Below are 19,171 nucleotides of genomic sequence, written 5' to 3'. Positions count from 1 at the left end.
GCTCTAGAATGCCAATCAGAAACAATTATTCAACAATGCCATGGTATAATTAAGCAATAAAGCGTGAGGGGGTGTGGTATATGGCCAATATACCATGGCTAAGGGATGTTCTTAAGCACGACACAACGTGGAGTGCCTGGATACAGCCCTTAGCCGTGGTATATTGGCCATATACCACAAACCACAGAGGTGCCTTATTGCTGTTATAAACTGGTTACCAATGTAATTAGAGCAGTAAAACTTTTGTCATACCCGTGGTATACGATCTGTTATTTTTATTTATCCTTTATTTAACTATAAAGGTATACCACAGCTGTCAGCCAATCAGCATTCAGGGCTGGAACCAGCCAGTTTTATAATGGATGATACACGGTGGAGGGATGGATAGAGAGGGCAAAGTGGATGAGACGAGGCTCCAACTCCCGTCGCCATGGATTATATGTACTCCAGAGTCTGTGGCATATTGTTTTGTATTTCTAATACTGTATGTTCAATTTTTGTCTGTCTCTCTCTGTGTCTCTCTCTGTGTCTCTCTCTGTGTCTCTCTCTGTGTCTCTCTCTGTGTCTCTCTCTGTGTCTCTCTCTGTGTCTCTCTCTGTGTCTCTCTAGTTCCCCCAGGGTACAGATCAGAACTGGCTTCAGAAGCTGTATAACTACCTGGCTGACAACCCTCTGTTTGAGAAGCCAAGGATGTCCAACGAAGCCTTCATCATCCAACACTTTGCTGACAAGGTACAGTCACACTCGATGTCCCTTTGCATTACTGTGGAACTTAGCAGGGTTGGACTGAATTCCATTTCAACTCAGTCATTTCAGGAAGTAATTGGAATGTCAGTTTACTTCCTGAAGTGACTACATTTCAATGGAATTCACCTCTGCTCATTTTACATTCGATTTTATTATGTTTTTATAGTTATTATTTTTCAATTCATTTATGAAATAAAAATATTTTCTTTTTACCAATACATACCTCAAATCTGTGGCTTTGCTTTGAAATCTGTGTTGTGCTTTTACAGGTAGAATATCAGTGCTGGGGCTTTCTAGAGAAGAACAGAGACATGCTGTATGAAGAGCTGATAGACACCATGAGAACCAGTAAGGTATGGACTGACCTCTCCTTCTCAGTGTGTTTCTTAACACGCTTATTACATTTTGTATTTATTTAACCTTTTATTTTGACAGGGAAGACCTATTTAGACCTTCTTTTCCAAATGGGCCCTGTATAATACAATACACATTAAACACACACAAAAAACTATATATATATTTATTTATGCGCTTTTTTGGGGTTACTACACGATATGTGTAGTGTTATTTCATAGTTTTGATGTCTTCACTGTTATTCTACAATGTAGAAAATAGTAAAAATGAAGAAAAACCCTTGCTTGTGTAGGTGTGTCCAAACTTCTGACTGGTACTGTACGTTTTTAACCCGACATTTATTTTTTGAATCCAGATTATCTTCAGTAGTATTGAAGACATCTGTAAAGAGGCTGAAAGCTAAACCAGGATCAGGGATTAGCTGAAATACAATCAAGAACACTAAATTAAAGATCAGGGATTAGCTGAAATACAATCAAGATCACTAAACTAAAGATCAGGGATTAGCTGAAATACAATCAAGATCACTAAACTAAAGATCAGGGATGAGCTGAAATACAATCAAGATCACTAAACTAAAGATCAGGGATGAGCTGAAATACAATCAAGATCACTAAACTAAAGATCAGGGATTAGCTGAAATACAATCAAGATCACTAAACTAAAGATCAGGGATGAGCTGAAATACAATCAAGATCACTAAACTAAAGATCATGTAAAAAAACACAAAGTTCCTCTTTGTTGATGACATGATGTTTAGATTATTTTATTCTCACATCTGTAACACAAACAATTGGGCGATGGTCACAAATGTCTTGGTGGGCCTCCTGAGTGGCGCAGTGGTGTAAGGCACTGCACCGCAGTTGCTAAACTGTGCCACTAGGGATCCTGGTTCTAGTTCAGGCTCTGTCGCGCCCGGGAGACACATGGGGCGGCGCACAATTGGCCCAGCGTCGTCCGGGTTAGGGGAGGGTTTGTCCGGGCAGGGATGTCCTTGTCCCATCGTGCTCTAGCGACTCCTGTGGCCGGCTGGGCGCATGCACGCTGACACGGTCACCAGCTGTACGGTGTTTCCTCTGACACATTGGTGCGGCTGGTTTCAGGGTTAAGCGGGCATTGTGTCAAGAAGCAGTGCGGCTTGGTTGGGTTGTGTTTCGGAGGACGCACGGCTCTCGACCTTCGCCTCTCCCGAGTCCGTACGTGAGTTGCAGCGATGAGACAAGACTGTAACTACCAATTGGATATCATGAAATTGGGGAGGAAAAATAGGTGAAAATACAAAAACGAATGTCTTGGGCGAAGACACAAGTAGAAACATATTTCTCTGATCTTATTTTAACGAATACACCAATCAGAGATGACTTTGAAGGGTATCTAGGGTTGGGTTGTGTAGTCTTATTCACCAGCTGGATTAGGTGTAGATCATTACACATGTCTTTTTAGATTGGGAAATGCATGCTTCATAATTTAGATCACCCAGGTAACTGATTTAGTAAAAGAAGACAAACTAGTTTACTCCTCGACTAGTTTACTCCTCGACTAGTTTACTCCTCGACTAGTTTACTCCTCGACTAGTTTACTCCTCGAGTGCACAAAGGTTAGCCGAGGGAGGACAGTAGACCCCGATAACAGTTATGGATTAAAAAAAATCTCAAACAAAAGCTTAAAGATAGTAGCTCAAATTTTTTAGGCATGGGAAATGGATTTCAGTAAAGAGACAGAGAAATTATTTATAATAGGAATGGCCACTCTACCACCACTACTCTGTCAGCTCTGAACACATTATTACCCTCAATATTAATATCAATATCAGAATGTCCCCAGAGATCTAAGTTTCAGTCAATACCAGAATGTCCGGATTCGTTTACAATGCCCAGATCTTAATATAATCCACTTTAGGAAGTGAGCTGCTATTTGTCAGATGCATCATCCCAATACTTTTTTAAAAGTCACATGGAAACTCCAACTCAAACAAGCTACATTCATTAGGCGGTTGCAGGCCCTGTCTGATGGTTGATATCTATATAGTTGGTATGTCTATCAGATTTCATAGAACTGCACCATTTGGTCTATCCCCATTTAGTAATAGAGGAAGGAGAAGAAATGTGAATGACTTTTCTGAGGTTGGCACCGAGGTTGGCACCATTGGGGGGGGGGGGGTTATATAGAAAATTGGGTACGTAAAATAGAGATGGCCTCAATGGAGCTGCCCACAGCCAATGTCAATATGAGGAACTCAGAGTAACCAATGATGACTTTTACATGGGTTTTGATTTGCAATCGTGCAACAGCCCAAGCCCTCTACGTGATGAGAAAAACGAGGGCGTATTCAAGTTTATGGATTTGACCTTTTGAACTAAAAGCACTGGGTGGAGCAGAGACCACAGAGGGCTCCTCTTTTGAGCTAACAATAGCAGATCTAAGAGTGGAGTTGAAATGACACAGTGGCAGTAGTATTTAAAGTTGTGCCAACACAGTGGCAGTAGTATCTAAAGGTATGCCAACAGTGGCAGTAGTATCTAAAGTTATGCCAACACAGTGGCAGTAGTATCTAAAGTTATGCCAACACAGTGGCAGTAGTATCTAAAGTTATGCCAACACAGTGGCAGTAGTATTTAAAGTTATGCCAACACAGTGGCATTAGTATTTAAAGTTATGCCAACAGTGGCAGTAGTATTTAAAGTTATGCCAACAGTGGCAGTAGTATTTAAAGTTATGCCAACACAGTGGCAGTAGTATTTAAGCCAGATATGAAGTGTTAGGAGCCTGCTGAACCTTTTCACAGCTGCGACTCAGCACGGCACCAGATATAATTGGAGGCTTTTCATAGCCTTTTAGGGTGTTGATCAACTCAATAAAATCCAGTTTCATTAGTTCTGATTTACTCTTTTTTTTAATGTAATTTGGTCCCACATGCACTACGACAGCAGCAGCCCTTGGCTGAAATCCTGTGATATCATTCACAGTCGTACAAGGTCTTAGCTCCAGGAACCAAGATGTGCCCATTTCATGTGTATTACATGTTTATTTCATGTCTATTACATGTTTATTTCATGTGTATTACATGTTTATTACATGTTTATTACATGTTTATTACATGTTTATTACATGTTTATTACATGTCTATTTCATGTCTATTTCATGTCTATTTCATGTCTATTTCATGTCTATTACATGTTTATTTCATGTCTATTACATGTCTACTTAAAATAAAGTTGCACACTCTACATATTAGTCTTATTACATGTCTTGTTTGACCTCTACTGGACTGTTATGTATGACTCATTCTATTCCCTGACACTATCAGTTTCCTCTCCTGGCCAACTTCTTCCTGGAGGAGGAGTCAGGCGGAGTGGGCAGTAGAGGCATTAAAGTGAGGCCTGCCCGGCCGGGGGTGAAACCAACCAATAAGAATCTCCGGACCACCGTGGGTGAGAAGGTAGGTGACCAATCATGTTTACATCGCTTAGAAAATAAAATAAAAAACACAAATAGAATTACTATACTTATGATTAAAACAACATTGTACAGACTATTTTGAAATTGTCAACTGAAAGTCATTCAGCCAACCACTTTTTGCGATGGTATGTGTACTAGAGCTTGGACCGTGTGTGACAAGTCTGTCTGTATCCTCTCCTATGTATGCGACACTGTTTTTCCTTGCAGTTCCGCAGTTCTCTGTACCTGCTGATGGAGACGCTGAACGCCACCACCCCTCACTACGTACGCTGCATCAAGCCCAACGAGGAAAAGATGCCGTTCGAGTAAGTAGGCCCACGCACGGTACCACCTTAATACTCTACGTCCGCCGGGGTGAGGCACGGTACCACCTTAATACTCTACGTCCGCCGGGGTGAGGCACGGTACCACCTCAATACTCTACGTCCGCCGGGGTGAGGCACGGTACCACCTTAATACTCTACGTCCGCCGGGGTGAGGCACGGTACCACCTTAATACTCTACGTCCGCCGGGGTGAGGCACGGTACCACCTTAATACTCTACGTCCGCCGGGGTGAGGCACGGTACCACCTTAATACTCTACGTCCGCCGGGGTGAGGCACGGTACCACCTTAATACTCTACGTCCGCCGGGGTGAGGCACGGTACCACCTTAATACTCTACGTCCGCCCGGGGGTGAGGCACGGTACCACCTTAATACTCTACGTCCGCCGGGGGTGAGGCACGGTACCACCTTAATACTCTACGTCCGCCGGGGTGAGGCACGGTACCACCTTAATACTCTACGTCCGCCGGGGTGAGGCACGGTACCACCTTAATACTCTACGTCCGCCGGGGTGAGGCACGGTACCACCTTAATACTCTACGTCCGCCGGGGTGAGGCACGGTACCACCTTAATACTCTACGTCCGCCGGGGTGAGGCACGGTACCACCTTAATACTCTACGTCCGCCGGGGTGAGGCACGGTACCACCTCAATACTCTACGTCCGCCGGGGTGAGGCACGGTACCACCTTAATACTCTACGTCCGCCGGGGTGAGGCACGGTACCACCTTAATACTCTACGTCCGCCGGGGTGAGGCACGGTACCACCTCAATACTCTACGTCCGCCGGGGTGAGGCACGGTACCACCTTAATACTCTACGTCCGCCGGGGTGAGGCACGGTACCACCTCAATACTCTACGTCCGCCGGGGTGAGGCACGGTACCACCTTAATACTCTACGTCCGCCGGGGTGAGGCACGGTACCACCTTAATACTCTACGTCCGCCGGGGTGAGGCACGGTACCACCTTAATACTCTACGTCCGCCGGGGTGAGGCACGGTACCACCTTAATACTCTACGTCCGCCGGGGTGAGGCACGGTACCACCTTAATACTCTACGTCCGCCGGGGTGAGGCACGGTACCACCTTAATACTCTACGTCCGCCGGGGTGAGGCACGGTACCACCTTAATACTCTACGTCCGCCGGGGTGAGGCACGGTACCACCTTAATACTCTACGTCCGCCGGGGGTGAGGCACGGTACCACCTTAATACTCTACGTCCGCCGGGGTGAGGCACGGTACCACCTTAATACTCTACGTCCGCCGGGGTGAGGCACGGTACCACCTTAATACTCTACGTCCGCCGGGGTGAGGCACGGTACCACCTTAATACTCTACGTCCGCCGGGGTGAGGCACGGTACCACCTTAATACTCTACGTCCGCCGGGGTGAGGCACGGTACCACCTTAATACTCTACGTCCGCCGGGGTGAGGCACGGTACCACCTTAATACTCTACGTCCGCCGGGGTGAGGCACGGTACCACCTTAATACTCTACGTCCGCCGGGGTGAGGCACGGTACCACCTTAATACTCTACGTCCGCCGGGGTGAGGCACGGTACCACCTTAATACTCTACGTCCGCCGGGGTGAGGCACGGTACCACCTTAATACTCTACGTCCGCCGGGGTGAGGCACGGTACCACCTTAATACTCTACGTCCGCCGGGGTGAGGCACGGTACCACCTTAATACTCTACGTCCGCCGGGGTGAGGCACGGTACCACCTTAATACTCTACGTCCGCCGGGGTGAGGCACGGTACCACCTTAATACTCTACGTCCGCCGGGGTGAGGCACGGTACCACCTTAATACTCTACGTCCGCCGGGGTGAGGCACGGTACCACCTTAATACTCTACGTCCGCCGGGGTGAGGCACGGTACCACCTTAATACTCTACGTCCGCCGGGGTGAGGCACGGTACCACCTTAATACTCTACGTCCGCCGGGGGTGAGGCACGGTACCACCTTAATACTCTACGTCCGCCGGGGTGAGGCACGGTACCACCTTAATACTCTACGTCCGCCGGGGTGAGGCACGGTACCACCTTAATACTCTACGTCCGCCGGGGTGAGGCACGGTACCACCTCAATACTCTACGTCCGCCGGGGTGAGGCACGGTACCACCTCAATACTCTACGTCCGCCGGGGTGAGGCACGGTACCACCTTAATACTCTACGTCCGCCGGGGTGAGGCACGGTACCACCTTAATACTCTACGTCCGCCGGGGTGAGGCACGGTACCACCTTAATACTCTACGTCCGCCGGGGTGAGGCACGGTACCACCTCAATACTCTACGTCCGCCGGGGTGAGGCACGGTACCACCTTAATACTCTACGTCCGCCGGGGTGAGGCACGGTACCACCTCAATACTCTACGTCCGCCGGGGTGAGGCACGGTACCACCTTAATACTCTACGTCCGCCGGGGTGAGGCACGGTACCACCTTAATACTCTACGTCCGCCGGGGTGAGGCACGGTACCACCTAATACTCTACGTCCGCCGGGGTGAGGCACGGTACCACCTTAATACTCTACGTCCGCCGGGGCGGGGTGAGGCACGGTACCACCTTAATACTCTACGTCCGCCGGGGTGAGGCACGGTACCACCTTAATACTCTACGTCCGCCGGGGTGAGGCACGGTACCACCTTAATACTCTACGTCCGCCGGGGTGAGGCACGGTACCACCTTAATACTCTACGTCCGCCGGGGTGAGGCACGGTACCACCTTAATACTCTACGTCCGCCGGGGTGAGGCACGGTACCACCTTAATACTCTACGTCCGCCGGGGTGAGGCACGGTACCACCTTAATACTCTACGTCCGCCGGGGTGAGGCACGGTACCACCTTAATACTCTACGTCCGCCGGGGTGAGGCACGGTACCACCTTAATACTCTACGTCCGCCGGGGTGAGGCACGGTACCACCTTAATACTCTACGTCCGCCGGGGTGAGGCACGGTACCACCTTAATACTCTACGTCCGCCGGGGTGAGGCACGGTACCACCTTAATACTCTACGTCCGCCGGGGTGAGGCACGGTACCACCTTAATACTCTACGTCCGCCGGGGTGAGGCACGGTACCACCTTAATACTCTACGTCCGCCGGGGTGAGGCACGGTACCACCTCAATACTCTACGTCCGCCGGGGTGAGGCACGGTACCACCTTAATACTCTACGTCCGCCGGGGTGAGGCACGGTACCACCTTAATACTCTACGTCCGCCGGGGTGAGGCACGGTACCACCTTAATACTCTACGTCCGCCGGGGGTGAGGCACGGTACCACCTTAATACTCTACGTCCGCCGGGGTGAGGCACGGTACCACCTCAATACTCTACGTCCGCCGGGGTGAGGCACGGTACCACCTCAATACTCTACGTCCGCCGGGGTGAGGCACGGTACCACCTCAATACTCTACGTCCGCCGGGGTGAGGCACGGTACCACCTAATACTCTACGTCCGCCGGGGTGAGGCACGGTACCACCTCAATACTCTACGTCCGCCGGGGTGAGGCACGGTACCACCTCAATACTCTACGTCCGCCGGGGTGAGGCACGGTACCACCTTAATACTCTACGTCCGCCGGGGTGAGGCACGGTACCACCTCAATACTCTACGTCCGCCGGGGTGAGGCACGGTACCACCTTAATACTCTACGTCCGCCGGGGTGAGGCACGGTACCACCTTAATACTCTACGTCCGCCGGGGTGAGGCACGGTACCACCTTAATACTCTACGTCCGCCGGGGTGAGGCACGGTACCACCTTAATACTCTACGTCCGCCGGGGTGAGGCACGGTACCACCTTAATACTCTACGTCCGCCGGGGTGAGGCACGGTACCACCTTAATACTCTACGTCCGCCGGGGTGAGGCACGGTACCACCTAATACTCTACGTCCGCCGGGGTGAGGCACGGTACCACCTTAATACTCTACGTCCGCCGGGGTGAGGCACGGTACCACCTCAATACTCTACGTCCGCCGGGGTGAGGCACGGTACCACCTCAATACTCTACGTCCGCCGGGGTGAGGCACGGTACCACCTCAATACTCTACGTCCGCCGGGGTGAGGCACGGTACCACCTTTACCCACCTAATACTCTACGTCCGCCGGGGTGAGGCACGGTACCACCTCAATACTCTACGTCCGCCGGGGTGAGGCACGGTACCACCTCAATACTCTACGTCCGCCGGGGTGAGGCACGGTACCACCTTAATACTCTACGTCCGCCGGGGTGAGGCACGGTACCACCTTAATACTCTACGTCCGCCGGGGTGAGGCACGGTACCACCTTAATACTCTACGTCCGCCGGGGGTGAGGCACGGTACCACCTTAATACTCTACGTCCGCCGGGGTGAGGCACGGTACCACCTTAATACTCTACGTCCGCCGGGGTGAGGCACGGTACCACCTTAATACTCTACGTCCGCCCGGGGTGAGGCACGGTACCACCTTAATACTCTACGTCCGCCGGGGTGAGGCACGGTACCACCTTAATACTCTACGTCCGCCGGGGTGAGGCACGGTACCACCTTAATACTCTACGTCCGCCGGGGTGAGGCACGGTACCACCTTAATACTCTACGTCCGCCGGGGTGAGGCACGGTACCACCTTAATACTCTACGTCCGCCGGGGGTGAGGCACGGTACCACCTTAATACTCTACGTCCGCCGGGGTGAGGCACGGTACCACCTTAATACTCTACGTCCGCCGGGGTGAGGCACGGTACCACCTTAATACTCTACGTCCGCCGGGGTGAGGCACGGTACCACCTTAATACTCTACGTCCGCCGGGGTGAGGCACGGTACCACCTTAATACTCTACGTCCGCCGGGGTGAGGCACGGTACCACCTTAATACTCTACGTCCGCCGGGGTGAGGCACGGTACCACCTTAATACTCTACGTCCGCCGGGGTGAGGCACGGTACCACCTTAATACTCTACGTCCGCCGGGGTGAGGCACGGTACCACCTTAATACTCTACGTCCGCCGGGGTGAGGCACGGTACCACCTTAATACTCTACGTCCGCCGGGGTGAGGCACGGTACCACCTTAATACTCTACGTCCGCCGGGGTGAGGCACGGTACCACCTTAATACTCTACGTCCGCCGGGGTGAGGCACGGTACCACCTAATACTCTACGTCCGCCGGGGTGAGGCACGGTACCACCTTAATACTCTACGTCCGCCGGGGTGAGGCACGGTACCACCTTAATACTCTACGTCCGCCGGGGTGAGGCACGGTACCACCTTAATACTCTACGTCCGCCGGGGTGAGGCACGGTACCACCTTAATACTCTACGTCCGCCGGGGTGAGGCACGGTACCACCTTAATACTCTACGTCCGCCGGGGTGAGGCACGGTACCACCTTAATACTCTACGTCCGCCGGGGTGAGGCACGGTACCACCTTAATACTCTACGTCCGCCGGGGTGAGGCACGGTACCACCTTAATACTCTACGTCCGCCGGGGTGAGGCACGGTACCACCTTAATACTCTACGTCCGCCGGGGTGAGGCACGGTACCACCTTAATACTCTACGTCCGCCGGGGTGAGGCACGGTACCACCTTAATACTCTACGTCCGCCGGGGTGAGGCACGGTACCACCTTAATACTCTACGTCCGCCGGGGTGAGGCACGGTACCACCTTAATACTCTACGTCCGCCGGGGTGAGGCACGGTACCACCTTAATACTCTACGTCCGCCGGGGTGAGGCACGGTACCACCTTAATACTCTACGTCCGCCGGGGTGAGGCACGGTACCACCTTAATACTCTACGTCCGCCGGGGTGAGGCACGGTACCACCTTAATACTCTACGTCCGCCGGGGTGAGGCACGGTACCACCTTAATACTCTACGTCCGCCGGGGTGAGGCACGGTACCACCTTAATACTCTACGTCCGCCGGGGTGAGGCACGGTACCACCTTAATACTCTACGTCCGCCGGGGTGAGGCACGGTACCACCTCAATACTCTACGTCCGCCGGGGTGAGGCACGGTACCACCTTAATACTCTACGTCCGCCGGGGTGAGGCACGGTACCACCTTCAATACTCTACGTCCGCCGGGGTGAGGCACGGTACCACCTTAATACTCTACGTCCGCCGGGGTGAGGCACGGTACCACCTCAATACTCTACGTCCGCCGGGGTGAGGCACGGTACCACCTTAATACTCTACGTCCGCCGGGGTGAGGCACGGTACCACCTTAATACTCTACGTCCGCCGGGGTGAGGCACGGTACCACCTTAATACTCTACGTCCGCCGGGGTGAGGCACGGTACCACCTTAATACTCTACGTCCGCCGGGGTGAGGCACGGTACCACCTTAATACTCTACGTCCGCCGGGGTGAGGCACGGTACCACCTTAATACTCTACGTCCGCCGGGGTGAGGCACGGTACCACCTTAATACTCTACGTCCGCCGGGGTGAGGCACGGTACCACCTTAATACTCTACGTCCGCCGGGGTGAGGCACGGTACCACCTTAATACTCTACGTCCGCCGGGGTGAGGCACGGTACCACCTTAATACTCTACGTCCGCCGGGGTGAGGCACGGTACCACCTTAATACTCTACGTCCGCCGGGGTGAGGCACGGTACCACCTTAATACTCTACGTCCGCCGGGGTGAGGCACGGTACCACCTTAATACTCTACGTCCGCCGGGGTGAGGCACGGTACCACCTTAATACTCTACGTCCGCCGGGGTGAGGCACGGTACCACCTTAATACTCTACGTCCGCCGGGGTGAGGCACGGTACCACCTTAATACTCTACGTCCGCCGGGGTGAGGCACGGTACCACCTCTAATACTCTACGTCCGCCGGGGTGAGGCACGGTACCACCTCAATACTCTACGTCCGCCGGGGTGAGGCACGGTACCACCTCAATACTCTACGTCCGCCGGGGTGAGGCACGGTACCACCTCAATACTCTACGTCCGCCGGGGTGAGGCACGGTACCACCTCAATACTCTACGTCCGCCGGGGTGAGGCACGGTACCACCTCAATACTCTACGTCCGCCGGGGTGAGGCACGGTACCACCTTAATACTCTACGTCCGCCGGGGTGAGGCACGGTACCACCTTAATACTCTACGTCCGCCGGGGTGAGGCACGGTACCACCTTAATACTCTACGTCCGCCGGGGTGAGGCACGGTACCACCTCAATACTCTACGTCCGCCGGGGTGAGGCACGGTACCACCTTAATACTCTACGTCCGCCGGGGTGAGGCACGGTACCACCTTAATACTCTACGTCCGCCGGGGTGAGGCACGGTACCACCTTAATACTCTACGTCCGCCGGGGTGAGGCACGGTACCACCTTAATACTCTACGTCCGCCGGGGTGAGGCACGGTACCACCTTAATACTCTACGTCCGCCGGGGTGAGGCACGGTACCACCTTAATACTCTACGTCCGCCGGGGTGAGGCACGGTACCACCTTAATACTCTACGTCCGCCGGGGTGAGGTCATAAGACCGCAAACAATCTTCTGCTACTGTAGTGTGTGTTGTCACTGTGCCCTGTCCAATGAGAGAACAGTCTCTTCCAGCTCTGGGCTGGATTTCTAGTTGATATTGTTGATATGTGTAAAATGGGGCTTGAAATCTGTCGCAAGACTCCAGTATTCCTGTGTCTTTGTCTTTGTGTCTTGGGGGTGTTTCTCAATACGTCTTCTTGATAACCCGGAGTGTGTCTTGGGGGTGTTTCTCAATACGCCATCTTGATACTCCCCCAAGACACTCTGGGTTTTTCTCAATACATCATCTTGATAACCCGGAGTGTCTTGGGGTTGTTTCTCAATACATCATCTTGATAACCCTGAGTGTGTCTTGGGGGTGTTTCTCAATACGTCATCTTGATAACCCTGAGTGTGTCTTGGGGGTGTTTCTCAATACGTCATCTTGATAACCCGGAGTGTGTCTTGGGGTTGTTTCTCAATACGTCATCTTGATAACCCGGAGTGTCTTGGGGTTGTTTCTCAATACGTCATCTTGATAACCCGGAGTGTGCCTTGGGGGTGTTTCTCAATACTTCATCTTGATAACCCGGAGTGTGCCTTGGGGGGTGTTTCTCAATACGTCATGTTGATACTCCCCCAAGACACACTCCGGGTTGTTTCTCAATACGTCATCTTGATAACCCGGAGTGTGTCTTGGGGGTGTTTCTCAATACGTCATCTTGATAACCCTGAGTGTACCTTGGGGTTGTTTCTCAATACGTCATCTTGATAACCCGGAGTGTGCCTTGGGGGGTGTTTCTCAATACGTCAATACGTCATCTTGATAACCCGGAGTGTGTCATTATGTCCCGTCAGGTATGACTCTAAGCGGGTGGTCCAGCAGCTGAGGGCGTGTGGAGTCCTGGAAACCATTCACATCAGCGCTCAGAGCTACCCCTCCAGGTGATCCTAAACCAGCATCCACCGCTCCATACTTCCAACAGTAACACAGCAGTGAACTGATACGGGCCAGTTTCCCCGAGTACAGATTAATCAGTCCTGGACTAAAAACGATGCTCTTTGTTGATAGTGCTTTTTAGTCCAGGACTTTTTATCTGTGTCCCGGGAAACAGTCCTTACAAGCTTAACCTTTGTATTAACTGAACTGTGTTCTGATTTGTCAGGTGGACGTACATAGAGTTCTACAGCCGGTACAGTATACTGATGAGCCAACAGGAGGTGGTTCTCACCGACAAGAAGCAGACTTGTAGGACGGTGCTGCAGAGGCTGATTCAGGTGAGAGCTGAACGTATGCAGGAAATATGAGCCAGCCTTCCCCGTCCCCGTCCCGTCCCTTTGCTTGCTTTTATAGCACTCTTCTGATCTCCTTCCCCGTCTCCTTGCTTACTTCTATAGCACTCTTCTGATCTCCTTCCCCGTCTCCTTGGTTACTTTTATAGCACCCTTCTGATCTCCGCCCCTGTCTCCTTGGTTACTTTTATAGCACTCTTCTGATCTCCGTCTCCTTGGTTACTTTTATAGCACCCTTCTGATCTCCTCCCCTGTCTCCTTGGTTACTTTTATAGCACTCTTCTGATCTCCGTCTCCTTGGTTACTTTTATAGCACTCTTCTGATCTCCGTCTCCTTGGTTACTTTTATAGCACTCTTCTGATCTCCGTCTCCTTGGTTACTTTTATAGCACTCTTCTGATCTCCTCCCCCTGTCTCCTTGGTTACTTTTATAGCACTCTTCTGATCTCCGCCTCCTTGGTTACTTTTATAGCACTCTTCTGATCTCCGTCTCCTTGGTTACTTTTATAGCACTCTTCTGATCTCCGTCTCCTTGGTTACTTTTATAGCACTCTTCTGATCTCCGTCTCCTTGGTTACTTTTATAGCACTCTTCTGATCTCCTCCCCTGTCTCCTTGGTTACTTTTATAGCACTCTTCTGATCTCCGTCTCCTTGGTTACTTTTATAGCACTCTTCTGATCTCCTCCCCTGTCTCCTTGGTTACTTTTATAGCACTCTTCTGATCTCCGCCTCCTTGGTTACTTTTATAGCACTCTTCTGATCTCCGCCTCCTTGGTTACTTTTATAGCACTCTTCTGATCTCCTCCCCTGTCTCCTTGGTTACTTTTATAGCACCCTTCTGATCTCCTTCCCCTGTCTCCTTGGTTACTTTTATAGCACCCTTCTGATCTCCTCCCCTGTCTCCTTGGTTACTTTTATAGCACTCTTCTGATCTCCGTCTCCTTGGTTACTTTTATAGCACTCTTCTGATCTCCTCCCCTGTCTCCTTGGTTACTTTTATAGCACTCTTCTGATCTCCGTCTCCTTGGTTACTTTTATAGCACCCTTCTGATCTCCTCCCCTGTCTCCTTGGTTACTTTTATAGCACTCTTCTGATCTCCTTCCCCGTCTCCTTGGTTACTTTTATAGCACTCTTCTGATCTCCTCCCCTGTCTCCTTGGTTACTTCTATAGCACTCTTCTGATCTCCTCCCCTGTCTCCTTGGTTACTTCTATAGCACTCTTCTGATCTCCTTCCCCTGTCTCCTTGCTTACTTCTATAGCACTCTTCTGATCTCCTCCCCTGTCTCCTTGGTTACTTTTATAGCACTCTTCTGATCTCCTCCCCTGTCTCCTCGGTTACTTCTATAGCACTCTTCTGATCTCCTTCCCCGTCTCCTTGGTTACTTTTATAGCACTCTTCTGATCTCCTCCCCTGTCTCCTTGGTTACTTCTATAGCACTCTTCTGATCTCCTCCCCTGTCTCCTTGGTTACTTCTATAGCACTCTTCTGATCTCCTTCCCCTGTCTCCTTGCTTACTTCTATAGCACTCTTCTGATCTCCTCCCCTGTCTCCTTGGTTACTTTTATAGCACTCTTCTGATCTCCTCCCCTGTCTCCTCGGTTACTTCTATAGCACTCTTCTGATCTCCTTCCCCGTCTCCTTGGTTACTTTTATAGCACTCTTCTGATCTCCTCCCCTGTCTCCTTGGTTACTTTTATAGCACTCTTCTGATCTCCTCCCCTGTCTCCTTGGTTACTTTTATAGCACTCTTCTGATCTCCTCCCCTGTCTCCTTGCTTACTTTTATAGCACTCTTCTGATCTGTGCTCTTAACTTTAGAATATTAGTTGAAAGTCTCCCGTTGTCATCGATGAATGATTTTAGGTTAAAAGGCAGAGTTGTGCTTAAAACACAACGTTGAACTGTCTCCTTGATGAATCTGTTGAGGCGTTTATGTCCAGGTCGATCTCTTCTTTATGTTGGTCCTTTTGCCAACGTGTCTGATGTCACCCACTTTCCCCTCCAGGACTCCAACCAGTACAAGTTTGGCCGGACCAAGATCTTCTTCCGAGCGGGTCAGGTGGCGTACTTGGAGAAGCTGCGATTGGACCGTCTCCGAGGGGCGTGTGTGACCATCCAGAAGCATGTGAGGGGGTGGAGACACAGGAGGACGTTCCTCCGTATGAGGGAGGCGGCCATCATCCTGCAACAGTACGTCCGCGGACAGAGACGGATACGGTGAGTGTCTTGAATCCACGACAGACAGACAGACAGACAGACAGACAGACAGACAGACAGACAGACAGACAGACAGACAGACAGCTCAACCTTTTCCACATTTTGTTACGTTACAGCCTTATTATAAAATGGGTGAAATTTCATATTTTCCCCTCATCAATCTACACACGACACCCAATAATGACAAAGCAAAAACACATTTTTATACTTTTGCTAATTTATTAAAAATAAAAAACTGATATCACAGTTACATAAGTATTCTGACCTTTTACTCAGTACTTTGTTGAAGAACCTTTGGCAGCGATTACAGCCTCGAGTCTTCTTGGGTATGACGCTACAAGCTTGGCACACCTGTATTTCGGGAGTTTCTCCCATTCTTCTCTGCAGATCCTCTCAAGCGCTGTCAGGTTGGATGGGGAGCGTTGCTGCACAGCTATTTTCAGGTCTCTCCAGAGACGTTCGATCTGGTTGAAGTCCGGACTCTGGGTGGGCCATTCAAGGACATTCCGAGACTGAAGCCACTCCTGCGTTGTCTTGGCTGTGTGCTCAGGGTCGTTGTACTTTTGGAAGGTGAACCTTCTCCCCGGTCTGAGGGCTCTGGAGCAGGTTTTCATCAAGGATCTCTCTGTGCTTTGCTCTGTTCATCTTTCCCTCGATCCTGCCTAGTCTCCCAGTGCCTGCCACTGAAAAACACCCCCACAGCATGATACTGCCACCACCATGCCTCACCGTAGGGATGGCGCCAGGTTTCCTCCAGACGTGGCGTTTGGCATTCAGGCCAAAGATTTCAATCTTGGTTTCATCAGACCAGATAATCTTGTTTCTCATTATCTGAGAGTCTTTAGGTGATTGTTGGCAAACTCCAAGCGGGCTGTCATGTGCCTTTTACTGGGGAGTGGCTTCCGTCTGGCTACTCTACCATAAAGGCCTGATTGGTGGAGTGCTGCAGAGATGGTTGTCCTTCTGGAAGGTTCTCCCATCTCCAAAGAGGAACTCTGGAGCTCTGTCAGTGACCATCGGGTTTTTGGTCACCTCCCTGACCAGACCCTTTTCCCCCGATTGCTCAGTTTGGCCAGGCGGCCAGCTCTAGGAAGAGTCTTGGTGGTTCCAAACTTCTTCCATTTAAGAATGATGAAGGCCCCTGTGTTCTTGGGGACCTTCAATGCTGCAGGAGTTTTTTTGGTACCCTTCCCCAGATCTGTACCTCAACACAATTGTGTCTCGGAGCTCTACGGACAATTCCTTCGTCCTCATGGCTTTAGTTTTTGCTCTGACATGCACTGTCAATTGTGGGACCTTTTTATATAGACAAATCATGTCCAATCAATTGAATTTACCACAGGTGGACTCCAATCAAGTTGTAGAAACATCTCAAGGATGATCAATGGAAACAGGATGCACCTGAGCTCAATTTCGAGTCTCATAGCAAAGGGTCTGTATGCTTATGTAAATAAGGGTTTTTCTGTTTTTTATTTTTAGTAAATGTGCGAAAATGTATAACCTGTTTTCACTTTGTGGGGTATATTGTGTAGATTGATGAAGGACAAATGTTAATCCACTTTAGAATAATGCTGTAACAAAATTTTTGAAAAAGGGAAGGGGTCTGAATACTTTCCGAATACAATGTATGTATCAGATGCTCAACATGCTCTGCTGACACCTACTGTACTGGTACGGTCCTAAACCACACGAAAACAACACTAAACACCATGGAACACAAAGCTTTTACTATCTTATCCTGGAATATTCAAGGTCTGAGGTCATCTGTCTTTGGCCTAAAGAGCAAGAACCCAGACTTCATCAAATAAATTGGAAATACAGTCATCCTACAAGAAACATGGTATAAAGGAGACAGACCCACTGGCTGGACTTTAGGTTACAGAGAGCTGGTAGTCCCATCCACCAAACTACCAGGTGTGAAATGGGGAAGAGACTCGGGGGGTATGCTAATTTGGTATAGAGCAGACCTAACCCACTCTATTAAATTAGTCAAAACAGGAACATTTTACATCTGGCTAGAAAGTATCTCAACAGAGAAACATTTCCTCCTGTGTGCTACCTATATACCCCCAATAGAATCTCCATACTTTAACCTGTTTGGGCTGCAGCCCGACACCGGTACACTTATGACAACATCCAGCTCAAGTGCAGGGCGCGAAATTCAAAAGCATATTGCATATTGTACGAGCAAGAATTGAGTACGAGGCCGTTTGAAATGGGCACGATTTAACTGGCTACTCAATACTGCCCCTTGCAGCCATAACAGGTTAACGATGACAGATTCTCCATCCTAGAGGGAGAGATCAACCATTTCCAGGCCCAGGGACATGTACTAGTCTGTGGTGACCTAATTGCCAGAACTGGACAAGAACCTGACACCCTCAGCACACAGGGGGACAAACACCTACCTGGAGGTGACAGTATTCCCTCTCAATTATGCCCCCCGAGACACAACTATGACAAAACAACCAACAAAAATAGATCACAACTCATGCAGCTCTGTCAGATAGGTCCGTACATAGTCAATGGTAGGCTTCGAGGAGACTCCTATGGTAGGTACACCAACAGCTCATCCCTTGGCAGTAGTACTGTAGATTACTTTATCAATAACCTCAACTCCGAGTCTCTCAGAGCATTCAGTCCGCCCACTAACACCCCTATCAGATCACAGCTAAATTAGTCTACCTGAACAGAGCAATACTCAATCTTGAGGCATCAAAGCCAAAGGAACTGAATAATATTAAGAAATGCTACTGTATAGTTGGAAGGAATGTAGTGTGGAAACCTACCAAAAAACAATTAGGCAACAACAAATTCAATCCCTTTTAGACAACTTCCTGGACAAAACATTTCACTGTAATAGTGAAGGTGTAAACTTGGCAGTAGAAAGACTAAACCGTGTATTTGACCTTTCAGCTTCCCTATCAAATCAAAATATTTAAAGCAGACAACCTAAGAAAATTAACAACAATGACAAATGGTTTGATGAAGAATGTAAAAACCTAAGAAAGAAATTGAGAAACCTGTCCAACCAAAAACACAGAACCAGAAAACCTGAGCCTTGGCCTTCACTATGGTGAATCACTAAAACAACACAGAAATACACTACGGAAAAAGAAGGAACAGCACGTCAGAAATCAGCTCAATGTAATTGAAGAATCCATAGAATCTAACCACTTCAGGGAAAATTGGAAAACACTAAACAAACAACAACACGAAGAGTTATCTATCCAAAATGGAGAAGTATGGGTAAACCACTTCTCCAATATTTTTGGCTCTATAACAAAG

General features: G+C 50.0%; 1 protein-coding gene across 1 annotated transcript in view; it reads left to right on the top strand.

Annotated features, from left to right (window-relative positions):
- The window catches only part of LOC120065937 (unconventional myosin-Vc-like), a 74,231-nt gene that overhangs the window by 37,027 nt on the left and 18,033 nt on the right, over positions 1-19,171 (top strand). The window contains exons 13-19 of the mRNA XM_039016979.1: positions 610-732; positions 1,017-1,100; positions 4,409-4,540; positions 4,768-4,865; positions 13,229-13,315; positions 13,537-13,648; positions 15,672-15,883. Of these exons, the coding sequence (XP_038872907.1) occupies positions 610-732; positions 1,017-1,100; positions 4,409-4,540; positions 4,768-4,865; positions 13,229-13,315; positions 13,537-13,648; positions 15,672-15,883 (848 nt within the window). The remainder of the gene's footprint in view (positions 1-609; positions 733-1,016; positions 1,101-4,408; positions 4,541-4,767; positions 4,866-13,228; positions 13,316-13,536; positions 13,649-15,671; positions 15,884-19,171) is intronic.

This window comes from Salvelinus namaycush, chromosome 21, assembly GCF_016432855.1.
Source record: "Salvelinus namaycush isolate Seneca chromosome 21, SaNama_1.0, whole genome shotgun sequence".
Taxonomy (NCBI): Eukaryota; Metazoa; Chordata; class Actinopteri; order Salmoniformes; family Salmonidae; genus Salvelinus; species Salvelinus namaycush.
Note: the sequence above shows the minus strand (reverse complement) of the source record. Positions and strands in the feature narration are given on the sequence as shown.